This window comes from Dysidea avara, chromosome 10 (assembly GCF_963678975.1).
Source record: "Dysidea avara chromosome 10, odDysAvar1.4, whole genome shotgun sequence".
Taxonomy (NCBI): domain Eukaryota; kingdom Metazoa; phylum Porifera; class Demospongiae; order Dictyoceratida; family Dysideidae; genus Dysidea; species Dysidea avara.
In genome coordinates, this window is record NC_089281.1 from 5824397 (window position 1) to 5838943 (window position 14547).

At 38.6% G+C, this 14547-nt stretch overlaps 1 protein-coding gene across 3 annotated transcripts in view; it reads right to left on the reverse strand.

Moving 5' to 3' along the window:
* The window catches only part of LOC136268204 (polyubiquitin-A-like), a 160188-nt gene that overhangs the window by 31660 nt on the left and 113981 nt on the right, over positions 1-14547 (reverse strand). For all 3 annotated transcript variants that reach the window (XM_066063483.1, XM_066063482.1, XM_066063484.1), the window contains exons 9-10: positions 6038-6265; positions 5733-5960 (exon numbers count right to left, since the gene is read on the reverse strand). In XM_066063483.1, coding sequence (XP_065919555.1) covers positions 5733-5960; positions 6038-6265 — 456 coding nt within the window. The remainder of the gene's footprint in view (positions 1-5732; positions 5961-6037; positions 6266-14547) is intronic.

The window sequence follows — 14547 nt, forward strand, 5'->3', positions numbered from 1 at the left end:
TCTTTATCAAAGGCAACCACGAAGTGGTCCTTAGCCATCTTTGAGATCTAATTACAATGTGGTTTTTGTACAGAGGTGGTCTTTATAAGAAGGTGGTCTTTATAAGAAGGTGGTCTTTAAGAGGTGGCCACTAAATAAGGGTTTTACTCTAGAGTACATTTATATGACGATTTGACTATTTCCGTTTTCCATTTCCACTTTCTGTTTCCGGTTTCCATTTCCACTGTTTCCAATTGCCCGACACGGGTGTAGAAATTACTGCAATGTCTGAGTCAGCATGGAATTCACTGAGTCACCCAGGCAAACTGAGAAAAATAAAACAAACACTTTGAGGACCAGATTGTAAACTACTAGATGCCCTGGGAACAGTCAGTCTGATATTGACATCTAATGAGAAATCATGTACTCAGCAAATTTATATCATTCGCAACTTGAGAAGTAATCTTCTAGGCTTACCTGCACTGCAGATGTTAGTCCAAATTGATGTCACAGAGAAGACTATTCCAGATCAGTTATTCACAGGCTTAAGCAACATGAAGGTAGACTGAAACCAGATGCAAAATCCTATGCCCTGTTTACATCCAGACACATACTTATTCCTTTGAGATCTAAAGTTTGAAATGAACTTGACTGAATGGAGTTATTTCAAAAGTGGAGATACCAACACCCTGGTGTGCAGGCATTGTGGTTGTACTAAAAAGCTCCAGAGAAGTACAAATATGTGTAGATTTAAACCCTCTGAACGAAAGTGTTTTAAGAGAAGTCCATCCTCTTCCAAAAGTTGAAACCACCTTAGCTCAATTATCAGGAGCCAAACTTTTCGTGGCTTTTGGCATATTCCACTTGACCCAGACTCCTGATCACATTTCTTACAGCATTTTAGAGGTGGATCCAGACTTATAAAAAGGGGGGTTCCACTCTGGAATTGCAACTTCAGCCTAGCTGTAAGTTGAAGGCCAAAAAAAAAAGGTCATTACCTGCTGATTATAGCTGCCCCTCACCATAGGTGCCCTCACCATAGGTGCCCTCACCATAGGTGCCCTCACCATAGGTGCCCTCACCAACTATATTTCCTTATTTATAACTAGATACATAGCTTGCTACACTGCTCCTCAAAAGACTACTGTGCATGCTCTATTAGAGTATCTCGATTTGACTGCTTTATTAGAGTATCTCAAGTAAGAAAGGCTCTTTCAAAAGGGGGGTTCCATGGAACCCTTTGAACCCCCCCTGGATCCGTCCCTGCATTTGGGAGATTTTGCTTTAATGAATTACCTCTTGGGATCTCAAGTGCACCTGAACATTTCCAGAGATGTATGTGTAACATTCTTGCTGGACTACCTGGAATTGTTTGCCATATTGACTACGTCCTAATTTTTGGTGGTGATCAAAAAACATGACAGTAGACTCAAAACAGTTTTCCAGGCTACTTAACAAGCTAAAATAACTTTGAACAGTGATAAATGTGTGTTTAACAAAACATGTATATCTTTTTAGGTCATATCATCAGCAGTGATGGAATTTTTAGGATCCTAAAAAGACAAGAGCTAATACCAACATGAGTCCACAAACTAATGTTACACAACTTTGATGATTTCTGGGTATGATAAATCAAATGAGGAAATTTTTAGCTGAACTATCTCAACCACTTCAAGACCTTCTTAAGGCCTTTTCACACTATGGTCAAATGGGCTTCAAAGCTGGATCAAACCATTTCACACCTGAGAAGGATTAACCACAATGTGCATTAAATCTGGTTTCATGTAAATTCATATCGAGAGATCGAGAGGTGAATTGGCTGGATTCAATGCGCTTTAGCTCAATTAGCAAGGGAGCGCTGTACAGTCTCCACGTAAAGCATGGCTATTGTGCCAAGACTAAAGCAACAGTATACATAGTGATACACTCAGCTTGTGGAAGTGATATGGTGATTTTGAGTGATTGACAATAGAATAGTGTACTGTTCTGTAATCATCATGCCTAGTAAGGTTTTCTTGTAAGAACTCGCCAACTTCTTTGCATTCAATGTGTAATAGCAATATTCCTTGCTGTGAAAACTTTTCTGACTCGAAGGAATATGAAGAAGGTAGTGCAATGACCAACACCACATAAGTTTTGCTATGTAATTGTATAATTAATCCACGAGTCATACTATGGAATTCAGTTGCTGTTCATGTAGTGTGAAATGGATTGATGCATATTCGAATCACTTCAGTCTGACCACAACTGGATGCAAAAAGGCATTTATCCCAAGAGAACATGGATTTTGGGGCAACCTCAAGCTGAATCTTTTGAGAAACTGAAAGCTGAAATTGCTACTCCTATAATATTTCTCACTATGATGTGTCAGTGGATGCTGAAATCAGGCAGATGCCTCAGCTTATGCACTAGGGGCTGTGCTACTACAAAAGCACAATGGTAAATGGAAAACCATATCTTTTGCTTCCTACTCAGTGAATAACACTAAGCATAGAAATGCACAGATTGAAAAGGAGGTCCTAGCCATAACTTGGGCTTGTCAGAAATTCTCTCTGAGTATGTCCTTGGGAAGCAGATTCAACTGGAAACAGATCACACACCTTTGGTGCCTTTTCTGGGAAAGAAAAGTCTATACTCTTTACCACCCCAAGTGTAACTTACGTTTTCGTCTCTGTTTGATGAAATTTGAGTATACCATCAATCATGAACAGAATTGTAATACATTCTCTACAGCTCCTGTGAATGATCAACTAGATTCACTTACCAAATTATTGGCTAAAGACTTTGATCTGTTTTCACACTCTTATTGACCTATTACCAGCTAGCAAAGATTGACTACAATTCTACCAGCAAACTCAAGCTAGTGACAATGTTCATACAAATTGATTGAGTACTGTAAATCAAGTTGGCCAACAAGAGGACCTTTCGGTAAATTTTGGCAGTTCTGTGGTGAGTTATCATTGTGTGATAATCTGTTCTAGGATTGTTGTACCAGATAAGATGAAAAATTAGACACTACAAAAAATGCATCAAGGATACCAAGGTATCCAGAGATGCAGACTTCGAGTTAACACTTCAGCTTGGTGGCCTAGGGTATCCTAGCTTTGTGAGATCCTGTCCAGAGTGCCAACTAGTGGTGCCATGAAATGAAAATTTTCATATCACGATACAGTAGGACCTCCATTATCCGAACACCTGTATGCCAGTTCAATCATAAAAGTGTTCAGATAACTGAATTTATGAAGCCCATTCATTTTTGTGTTCAACTACTCTAATAGAACACATACTTACTCTAGTAGAACCTTCACCTAATGGCGAAATACTCTAATAGAACAGTCGCTTATACTGCTCGGATAATTGAGGGTTCGGATAATCAAGGTCCTACCGTATCATGGGACTTGCATCACGATAATTACAATAATTATATATTAAATGAATTGAATTTGTGAATATGTCTATCTATTATACTTAAAACAAAGATGTGTTTAAGTTGACACTTCTTTATTAAGCATCACCACATGTTGTCAGAGACTTATATTTTACAAACATCAAGTTACTTTCCACTAAATTAATTTGTGTTTTTTGTATCACGATATGGCTTTTTCTCTATTATGATTATCATGAAATGTTACTATCACGATTATCACAATAAATTATACGATATATCGTGGCATCACTAGTGCCAACAGTCAGAAATACTATCTAGAGAACCAATGCTTCAATTTCCTCTTGCAAAAGTGGTATCAGATTTCTGCGAACACAAGAAATCAACCTATTTGCTGGTAGTTGACTACTTTTCCAGATTTGTTGAGATACAGAAATTAACCTCTACCACCTTATCCAGTGTGATCACTTATCCAAAAGCAATATTTTCATAACATGGTATTCCTGCTACTCTCATTACAGACAGTGGACCTCAATATTCCTCAGAAGAAATGAACCAGTTTTCGTCAACCTATGGATATCAACACACTTCCAGTTCTCCTCACTATCATTAGTCAAATGGACAATCTCAAAGAACAATCAAGAGTGCTAAATCTCTATTGTCAAATTCTCCTGATCCTTATTTAGCTTTACTCAACTAAAGAACAACTCCAATGCCATGGTGTGGATTCAGCCCTGCTCAGCTCTTAATGGGGCGAGTTATCAGGACAGACATTCCCCAACACACTAGAGTATTTCAGTCCAACTGGCCATACCTAACAGAATTCAGAGAAAAAGAGAGGAAGTATAGAAATGATCAAAAAACGGAACTACAACAAACATTACAGAACAAGATCTTTACCTGACCTTCCAGAAAACACTCCAATTTGGGTTAACATGCAGAATGACCAAGTTCAAGGAACTGTTATCTCATCCTCATCAGCACCAGAGCCAAAATCTTACATAGTGACAGTTCCATCTGGAGAAGTTCATCGTAGTCTCTATCACCTGAAGACCAGGAACCCAGGAAACTCTGAAGCTGTAACAAATGATAACAGTACTAGTGTACAGAGACAGATGCAAACTCGTTCTAAAACTGGCACTGAGATTTTGATGTCCACTACGCTATACAAAGGCTAGTGTTACAGCTTGGAAGGAGATGTAGTATAACAGTAACAATTAATAGGCTAATGCTGTAATTTCACATGATGTATGTAATGTTATAATGTAGTGATTGTAAGTTAAGTGTTAGAATGTATCCTATAATTGTATGACTATAAAAACATGTACATGAACTATTGCTACTAGACTTTTATCAGTCTTCTGTGATCACAATAACTGGAGGTAACAGCAACAATAATACAGTAGGGAGAGCTTTAATTAAGGATATATCACCATGTGAACAGTGTGTAAAGCTTTGTGTACTGAAGTGTTTAAGAGTTTAATGAAGTCTGGTTGTTCCCAGAGAAATATTTGGGGGCCTGTCTAAAACAGTGGAGATTAAAGGTGAACCTAAAATCATTGGGGGAAAGACAGAGATTCTGAAAACATCCTTAGAGAAAGGATTCTGATAGGTGGTAGGACAAGCCTTCAATCTGGTACTGACAAGGGTACTCTGAAAGTCAAGTTTCTCATGTTGCTGAACATTTTATATTGTTTGCTTTCAATGCTGGAAGTCATCCGAGGTGCGAAATTACAATTTTTGCCACAAGTAAGCAGTCCTGGACTGACTGGCAGTCATTGCAATGAGCAGTAAGGAAATAAGAAAGAAAATGCCAAGTTTTGCTTAGAGAATACAACCGTATCAACATTGAGAATCAACTCCGAACCGATCTTCAGCAAGCTGATAAGGAAGCCGCATGAATTAAGCTCAAGAGAGCTAAGGTTCTTTGTGAAGATAAACTTGCTTCATTGAGTGCTGAGCTTATGCTCTTGTAAACTTGTTACTGAAGGAGCAGTTTACCTAAGTTAGAATCCAAGCTGTGCATTCCAGTTTATTCCATCATTGTGTTATGAGATAGTAACAAAGATGGTGTAAGTTACATTCATGCCTGTATAAGACTGCATTTGCATATCATTTAATTATGGTTATTTTCAATATTATCACAGTACAAATTGATCTTTCTGTTGTTACCATACCATGTTGTAGCACTGTGGCTTTAGGGTTGAAACCATTCATTTGACTATCTAGAAAACGGAAATCAAATAAATTGAATTCCAAATATGCACGAACTTGTGGGGTTCCTGCAGATTCAGCGACATACGTATAATACAAACTACTTAGAACTGATATATGTAGTAGCTATTAGACGTAGTAGTGCAAAACAGACCTCTAAGCCTTAGTACCAGATTTAGAGTTGACTCTTTTTGGATATTGTAATCACTCAAGGTACGACCATCTTCCAATTGTTTTCCTGCAAATATCAGTCTTTGTTGATCAGGAAAAATTCCTTCTTTGTCTTGAATTTTAGCCTTAACATTTTCAATGGTGTCTGAAGCTTCTACTTCCAATGTGATGGTCTTTCCAGTGAGGGTCTTCACAAATATCTGCATGCCACCTAGGTATACCACATACACACATACTACCTTTACTGATACAATATATAATATGTACTTTTGTTATTACGCAACTTACCCCTAAGTCTCATCACCATATGTAAGGTTGACTCTTTTTGAATATTGTAATCACTCAAGGTATGAACACCTTCCAATTGTTTTCCTGCAAATATCAGTCTTTGTTTATCAGGAGGATATCCTTCTTTGTCTTGAATTTTAACCATAACATTACTTATGGTGTCTGAAGGGTGTACGTTCAATGTGATGGTTTTTCCAGTGTAGGTCTTCACAAATATCTGCATGCCACCTATGTATACCACATACAATACTAACATATTTAAAAATTAACTAATTTTACAATTAGCTAAGTGGTCATAGGGATGGGTATTTGTTAGTGGTCATATAAACTTCAAGAGCATAATCTTAAAATCAGTGTTTTACATTCTAAAAGTGTTTAACTATTTCATTCAGACCTAAATTTTCTATACGTATCTGTGTTCCTGATAGCTAAAAACTAGGAAAGTGTAAAACATGAAGTTCTGAATTGACAAAATATGCAAATATAACTGTCCTATGATGTGTTGCAAGTTGGAAGTATTACCTTGCTCATTGATCTGTAAATTGTTTGTTTCAATTTGAATGTTGGTAGTTGTCAAGACAATACACTGAAGAGCTCTTTTTGGTGACACAGTGGCAAACAAGAAGACCATATCGCATATAGTCCCAGTTGGCTGCCCACTCAAGATACTTTAATAAAGCAGTCACATTAGTGTTAATCATAGCTGTAGCTATAGCAAACAACTAAACAAACTAGCATAGTAAAAATTCATTAATTAAAAAACAGCAGGGAACTAAGCAATAATCACTAGTGAGACAAGATTATATGAATGACAGCATTACACATAGTTCTGTGGGAAAATCCCTACTTTGACTTGCCAATGAGGGATTTTCCCACAGAATTACATATGTTGTAATACTGTCATTTGTATAATCTTGTCTCACTAGTTTTTATTGCTTAGATCCCTGCTGTTTTTTAATTAATGAATTTTTACTATGCTAGTTTGTTTAGTTGTTTGCTATAGCTACAGCTATGATTAACACATGTTATATTAATTTTACTAGTATCAAACTTGACTGTTACGTACATTAATGTGACAGCCATGCAATGCTTGAGGGACATGGTCTTCTTGTTTTATTTTTACTGTGCTACCAAAAAAGGACTCTTCAGTGTATTGTAATGACAAGTACCAACATTCAAATTCAATTTACAGATCAATGAGCAAGGTAACTCACAAGTTGACACAATAAAGGACAGATATAATTATCTAATCCAAAATAGCCAAGCTGTAAAAAAAAGAGTGCGGCCGCAAAAAGGCTATGGTGAAAAAGATATGAAATCCAAGGTGGCGGCCAAGAAATGGCTGTGATGGTGGGTTAATGGTAAAAATTTTAATAACAACAATTCAGTTGAATTTGGTGCCACTTGGTTTTGGCACAAAATTCACCTGAATTGTCATTATTAAAAATTTTACCATCAACCCACCATCACAGCCATTCTTGGCCACCACCTTGGATTTCACATCTTTTTTCACCATAGCCTTTTTGAGGCCGCACTCTTTTTTTACAGTTTGACTGTTTTGGATTATATTTCACTTCTTTTTGTATTTGTATACCCCAAAGCTGGCCTAAGGCTGGCTTAGGGGCTTTTTTTAACCTATCATTTTTTTTTCTTTACCACAAGAAGAAGAAAAAGATGAAGCAGATTTTAAACTTTAACTAATTCTGATTTTATCAGTAAATGTACAAATTATATATATATATATATATATATATATATATATATATATACATTTATTACATGACAATTTTTCCCTACACGATACCTTGTTTGCAGCTGATCTCTCTACTGGGAGACTTGAAATGTAGCTGAGCTCTCTACAGGGTGGTTTGCCTGTAGATGAATTCTCTACAGGATTCTCTCTACATGGTGACTTGTTTCTAGCTGAACTCTCTGCAGGGTTATCTGTTTGTAGTTTAACTCTCTACAGGGTGATTTGTTTGTAGATAAAGTCTCTACAGGGTGGTTTGTTTCTAGCTGATCTCTCTATGCGGTAATTTGTGCGTAGATGAACTTTCTACAGGGTGACTTGTTTCTAGCTAAACCAACTTGTTTCTAGCTGATCTCTCTATAGGGTCACTTTTTGCAGCTGAACTCTCTACAGGGTGATTTGTTTGCAGCTGAACTCTCTACATAATGGCTTCATTGTAGCTGAACTCTCTACAAGGTAACTGCTTCTAGCTGTTCTGTCTACAGGGTGACTTGTTTCTAGCTGATCTCTCTACAGGGGTGACTTGTTTGTAGCTGAGCTGTCTACAGGGTGATTTGTTTGCAGCTAACTCTCTACATGGTGGTTTCTTTGTAGCTTAACTCTCTACAAGGTGACTTCTTCTCTCTACAGGGTGATGTTTTTGTAGCTGAACTCTCTACAGGGTGATTTGTTTGCAGCTGAACTATCTACATGGTGGTTTCTTTGTAGCTGAACTCTCTACAAGGTGACTTCTTCTAGTTGAACTCTCTACAGGGTGATGTTTTTGTAGCTGAACTCTCTACAGGGTGATTTGTTTGCAGCTGAACTATCCACATGGTGGTTTCTTTGTAGCTGAACTCTCTACAAGGTGACTTTATCTAGCTGATCTCTCTACAGGATGACTTGTTTCTAGCTGATCTCTCTACAGGGTGAATCGTTTCTAGCTGAACTGTCTACACGGTGATCTGTTCGTAGCTGAATTCTCTACAGGGTGATTTGTTTGTAGCTGAAATCTCTACATGGTGGTTTCTTTGTAACTGAACTCTCTACAAGGTGACTTCTAGCTGATCTCTCTACAGGGTGGCTTGTTTCTAGATGAACTCTCTACCAGGTAGTTTCTTTGTAATTGAATTCTCTACAGAGTGACTTGTTGTAGCTGAGCTCTCTACAGGGTGACTTGTTTCTAGATGAACTCTCTACCAGGTAGTTTCTTTGTAGCCGAATTCTCTACAGAGTGACTTGTTGTAGCTGAACTCTCTACAGGGTGACTTGTTTATAGCTGAACTCTCTTCAGTGTGACTTGCAATGTTGTGAATCTCTACAGCGATATAATTGTAGCTGAACTCTCTACAGGGTGACTTGCTCATAGCTGCATTGTCTATAAGATTAACTGTTTGTAGCTGAACTCCCAACAGAATAACTTGCAATGCAATATAATTCTATAATATTTAAAAATTGTTAATTTAAAAATGAAGTAGGGATCTATGCAACAAAAAGTAGTGAACAAGAGATGAATGATGGTGTTACAGCATAGCTCAGTGGGAAGTCCCTACTTTGGCATTAATAATAGCTATTATGCCAAAGTAGGGACTTTCCCACTGAGTTATACTGTAACACCATCATTCATCTCTTGTTTCACTACTTTTCGTTGCATAGATCCCTACTTCATTTCTAAATTAACAATTTTTTAAATACTAGTTTGTTTAGTTTTAGTTGTGGAGCAGCTAGCAACAATGTAACTTGTATTAGTCCACTTGTATTTTTCACATTTGTAGGTATGGGAAGGCAGATACCATCACTTACAAATATCTTGCCCATTTGCTCAGTGAGAAGTGGAGTTCCCCATATTCTGTGGTTATGGGCAGGCTTCGCTGTGGTTTGGGTTCTCTTTGCTGCACTCTTCAATAATGTGTATCAGGGGATTGCATTCTAGATTCATGCATCCCTGTGTGCCTCCAGCTATCAACCTTGCTGTTGCTGAGGGGCATCTGTCTCCTTTTAGAGCAATAATATTTTTGTATTGTGCTTGCTTCTCTTTAACATGCTGATTGATGTGGAAACACCCCGGGGCAGTGTGCACTCGGCATACTCGAGCAGTGCACACTCCCGGGGTGCAATCACCACTTACCATGTATTTAGTATGTGTGCATACAAAGTAGACACGACTACATAATGTTTTCCTAGCTATACACACCACCCTTCCACCGCACCTAGCTCTATTACCTACTTTTTCCTAGTTCTAACCACAATAACATTTTCCACAAAACCATAACGTGTACGCAACAACACCAAACAAACAAACACTCATGCAAATATCTACCACATAACATTGCACCATTGCCATAAATATACGTAACAGCACAAAACACAAATAACATTCATACAGATATCTATACACAAGCACTTTGGGGAAAGGGCAACTGAGGAAATTGTTGGAGTAGGGTGTAATAACTTTTGCACAAGCCATGCAGACAAACATTGTGGATATGGCAAAACTGGATTTACAGATGACCACGAAGCAAATATGTGTTCCAATTAGTACAAGACTGCAGCAACGCATCATATATGCATAGCAACACAACGTGATAGCAGCAACCAATGAATAATCATATAAGTTAAATTTAACGTAATTGGTTTGGTTTGACCATGCACAGATAATTAGCACTTCATCCACCCAATTTCTCCCCAAACTTCCTCAGTTCCCTATCACCCTGTTATAGCAACACTGTACCATATATATCCAATGGGAAAATACCTATAAAACACGCATGGTGAACCACGCGCATCAGGAACATGTAAGTCATAAGTAATGACACTTGCTGAAGCAGAATGCGATTCATGTGAAATGAAAGTAGCCCTCAGCTCAAACACATATCATGCCATAAAGAGCACTGCGAAGGCCACAAACAACAAAAGCAAATCGGCAACACAAAGAGCAGAAAGCCAAGTCATCCGCCCAGCCCAGAAACATGGCTGCCGACCACACGCATGCAGCACACAGGCAGCCGGAAACAATATATTTATATGTGGGAACAAACTGCAGTAAATGTATCGCTATTGCAACAATTGACAAAATACAATGGGATTACGTTGCCTGGTAGGATGTAGCAAAACACAAGCAAACATCCGGAGACCCCCACAAGCAGGACCAAATATTGATGTCCTAATGGTGTAATTCATAGCCTTGTATGTATGGAAGCGAGTAGATCATACTCATACTGCTAAAAGCAGAACACCACGCATGCCAATACAAATGCAGCAACATGCATGCCAACACAGCACGACAGGCCACACGTAACAACACGCATGCAATGACACACCCGCAGCAACACGCATGCAACAACACACCCGCAATGCCACGCATGCAACAACAGTACCAGAAGAAGCCACAGGAACGAACACGCACCATAGCTCACAAAAAAGAAAATATTACACATAATTTAATGAGCAAAATCTGCGGGTACTGACCTGGTGAATCATGCTGATAGACACTCGGAGAAGAGGTACGAGTGAACCACACATGCAAAGACAGCGTCAATCAGTTGTGTGTTTAGTGAAAATGAGAAAATTCAACACAGACCATCCAATGCACCACGTAACTGACCTACGTAACTGCACCATGGAGTCCACATAGTGATGCAAGTAAGTGTATGTACAATTAACAAATATTTACTGTGAGTATGTGCAATTAATAAATGTTTTCCAATGCAATAGTACTATACTTCCTAAACATGAATCAAGTAAACCATGCCTCGTGAATGCATGGTTTATCTGCAATAGAAGGAGAATTAACGATGCTCTTGCAAACACCGCTCATGCATTATTGAGGATAAATGACTGAGAGATATTTATTCGTTTAATCTAATGTAATTTAACTGTTCCATTAAAAGCATCCCGATCTCTTAAGTTTGATAAATATCAGGGAATGAGTGTAGTGAGACACCAATGCTAGCAGGAATGACAGGGAGCCTAAAAGCATATCCTGATGGCCCATAAGTATCCCTTAGGACAGCTGGTGTAGGGTATAATCAGCCTTCATCAGTCACAGGGGCAGACAGGACTGACAACAGGCTGCTGTACCTGTTAGCACTCATGGCAGAGAGACAACAGGTTTTCCGGTTGTAATTGCATATTGAAATATTTAATAATACTACAAGATATCCTGTGATCACGCAGGCTGTATGCTGAAATGTATGAAAAATGTGTGAAGAACGTGTGCTATGATGTACAAAAGTTGGGAACTGAGGGCATTGGATGGCATAGCGGTTACACATAAGGAAGTTGAATGCACAAGCTATCAAGTTTTTGTATCCTGTAAAACACCAAATACTTGCTATCACAGATAAAGCTAAATATGTAATAACAACGGTAATAGCATACACATAAGCGAAGAGGCAAGCAGCAGCCATAATATCTTGTGATTATAACATTCCTGCAATATCACGCATGCAATAACACGCATGCAAATAACACGCATGCAATAACACGCATGCAAAAAACACACATGCAATAACACACATGCAAAAAACACACATGCAATAACACGCATGCAAATAACACGCACGCAAATAACCACGTATGCAATAACACGCATGCAAATAACACGTATGCAAATAACACGCATGCAATAACACGCATGCAAATAACACACATGCAAATAACACGCATGCAATAACACGCATGCAAATAACACGCATGCAATAACACACATGCAAAAAACACACATGCAATAACACGCATGCAAATAACACGCACGCAAATAACCACGTATGCAATAACACGCATGCAAATAACACGCACGCAAATAACACGCATGCAAATAACACGCATGCAATAACACACATGCAAATAACACGAATGCAAATAACATGCATGCAATAACACGCATGCAATAACACGCATGCAATAACACGCATGCAAATAACACGCATGCAATAACACGCATGCAAATAACACACATGCAAATAACACGCATGTAAATAACACGCATGCAAATAACACGCATGTAAATAACACGCATGCAATAACACACATGCAAAAAACACACATGCAATAACATGCATGCAAATAACACGCACGCAAATAACCACGTATGCAATAACACGCATGCAAATAACATGCACGCAAATAACACGCATGCAAATAACACACATGCAATAACACACATGCAAAAAACACACATGCAATAACACGCATGCAAATAACACGCATGCAAATAACATGCATGCAAATAACACGCACGCAAATAACACGTATGCAAATAACACGCATGCAATAACACACATGCAAAAAACACACATGCAATAACACACATGCAAAAAACACACATGCAATAACACGCATGCAAATAACACGCATGCAAATAACACGCATGCAATAACACACATGCAAAAAACACACATGCAATAACACGCATGCAAATAACACGCACGCAAATAACCACGTATGCAATAACACGCATGCAAATAACACGCATGCAAATAACACGCATGCAATAACACGCATGCAAATAACACGCATGCAATAACATGCATACAATAACACGCATGTAAATAACACGCATGCAATGACACGCATGCAATAACACGCATGCAAATAACACGCATGCAAATATCATGCTGAATAAGCCATAAAGCAAATACAAGCTGCCTAGCTTTCGGTATTCATTGAAGCCACTGTTTAGTATTAAAGTTCCCGATAACACCATCCCTAACCCTCAGTAACCAACCCTACAATGAGGTAGCAACAGTCCATGCATTAGTATTGGTCATTCACTACATTGGTAACAAAACTGTGAGATGACAGAAATGAGATATCAACAAAAATGTGCTAGTGGACTGATATAGGTGCTTGCCTACCATGTGAAAAGTTAAGAAAGGTTCAGACCATGATGAACATAGCCGTATGCCTGGCTGTAGATAAGCCTGGCTGTAGATAAGCCTGGCTGTTGATAAGCCTGGCTGTAGGCTTGTGGAAGATAACGATAGTCTATATCTTCAAATTTACTATGAATGGTATGCTGAACTGCACATCTACGACCAGTGTAGATAAATACCAATATGTACATACGGGAGGCTTTTGCTTGTTAAATGCGTGGGTGGCCGACGAATGGCCTATTTTTCCTGCAGAGGTAAGACGGCTCTGCACTATGTTACAATAACGCTAAATTTGCTGAAAACATTGAAAACACTCAGCCACAACAATATGTTGTGTCAAACTAGACGACAGCTCGTTTTTGATTATGCAATACTGATGATAGTTTAACACTTCGTAACTGCAACAGCACGTGGCAATTGTATAAAAGTTTTATAATGGAACGGACTTATGGGGAATCATCAACGGTAGCCACCGCCTAACTGAGAAAATCCTATTCAACATTCACAGAATCGGTTAAAGGCTCTGCCTGCTCATCCTTCACGCAGCCGAGCATCCACAATATCCGTTTGATCCAGGTTTATCGCCATGCCGCCTCCGCTAGACTTCACCAAATCTGCTCCAAATCTACCCTGAGTAGTAGCGACTCTCCAGTGGCACCAAGGACAAAAGTTTTTCTGTCCGCCAACACGCCATGCATTATGGCATGATCTCATGATCTCAAACCTGTCCAACCAGTTTTAGCACATATTTATCGAATCACGTATTGTGGTTGTTGGTGGTATTAAATATTCATCAAATTACATTTAGTAGATGCTGGTGGTATCACCATTATATATAGTTTTGGCAGGTGGTCAGGTTGTTTAATCACGTGATCCGGTGCACGTGATCCCCTCTCAGCGCAGGT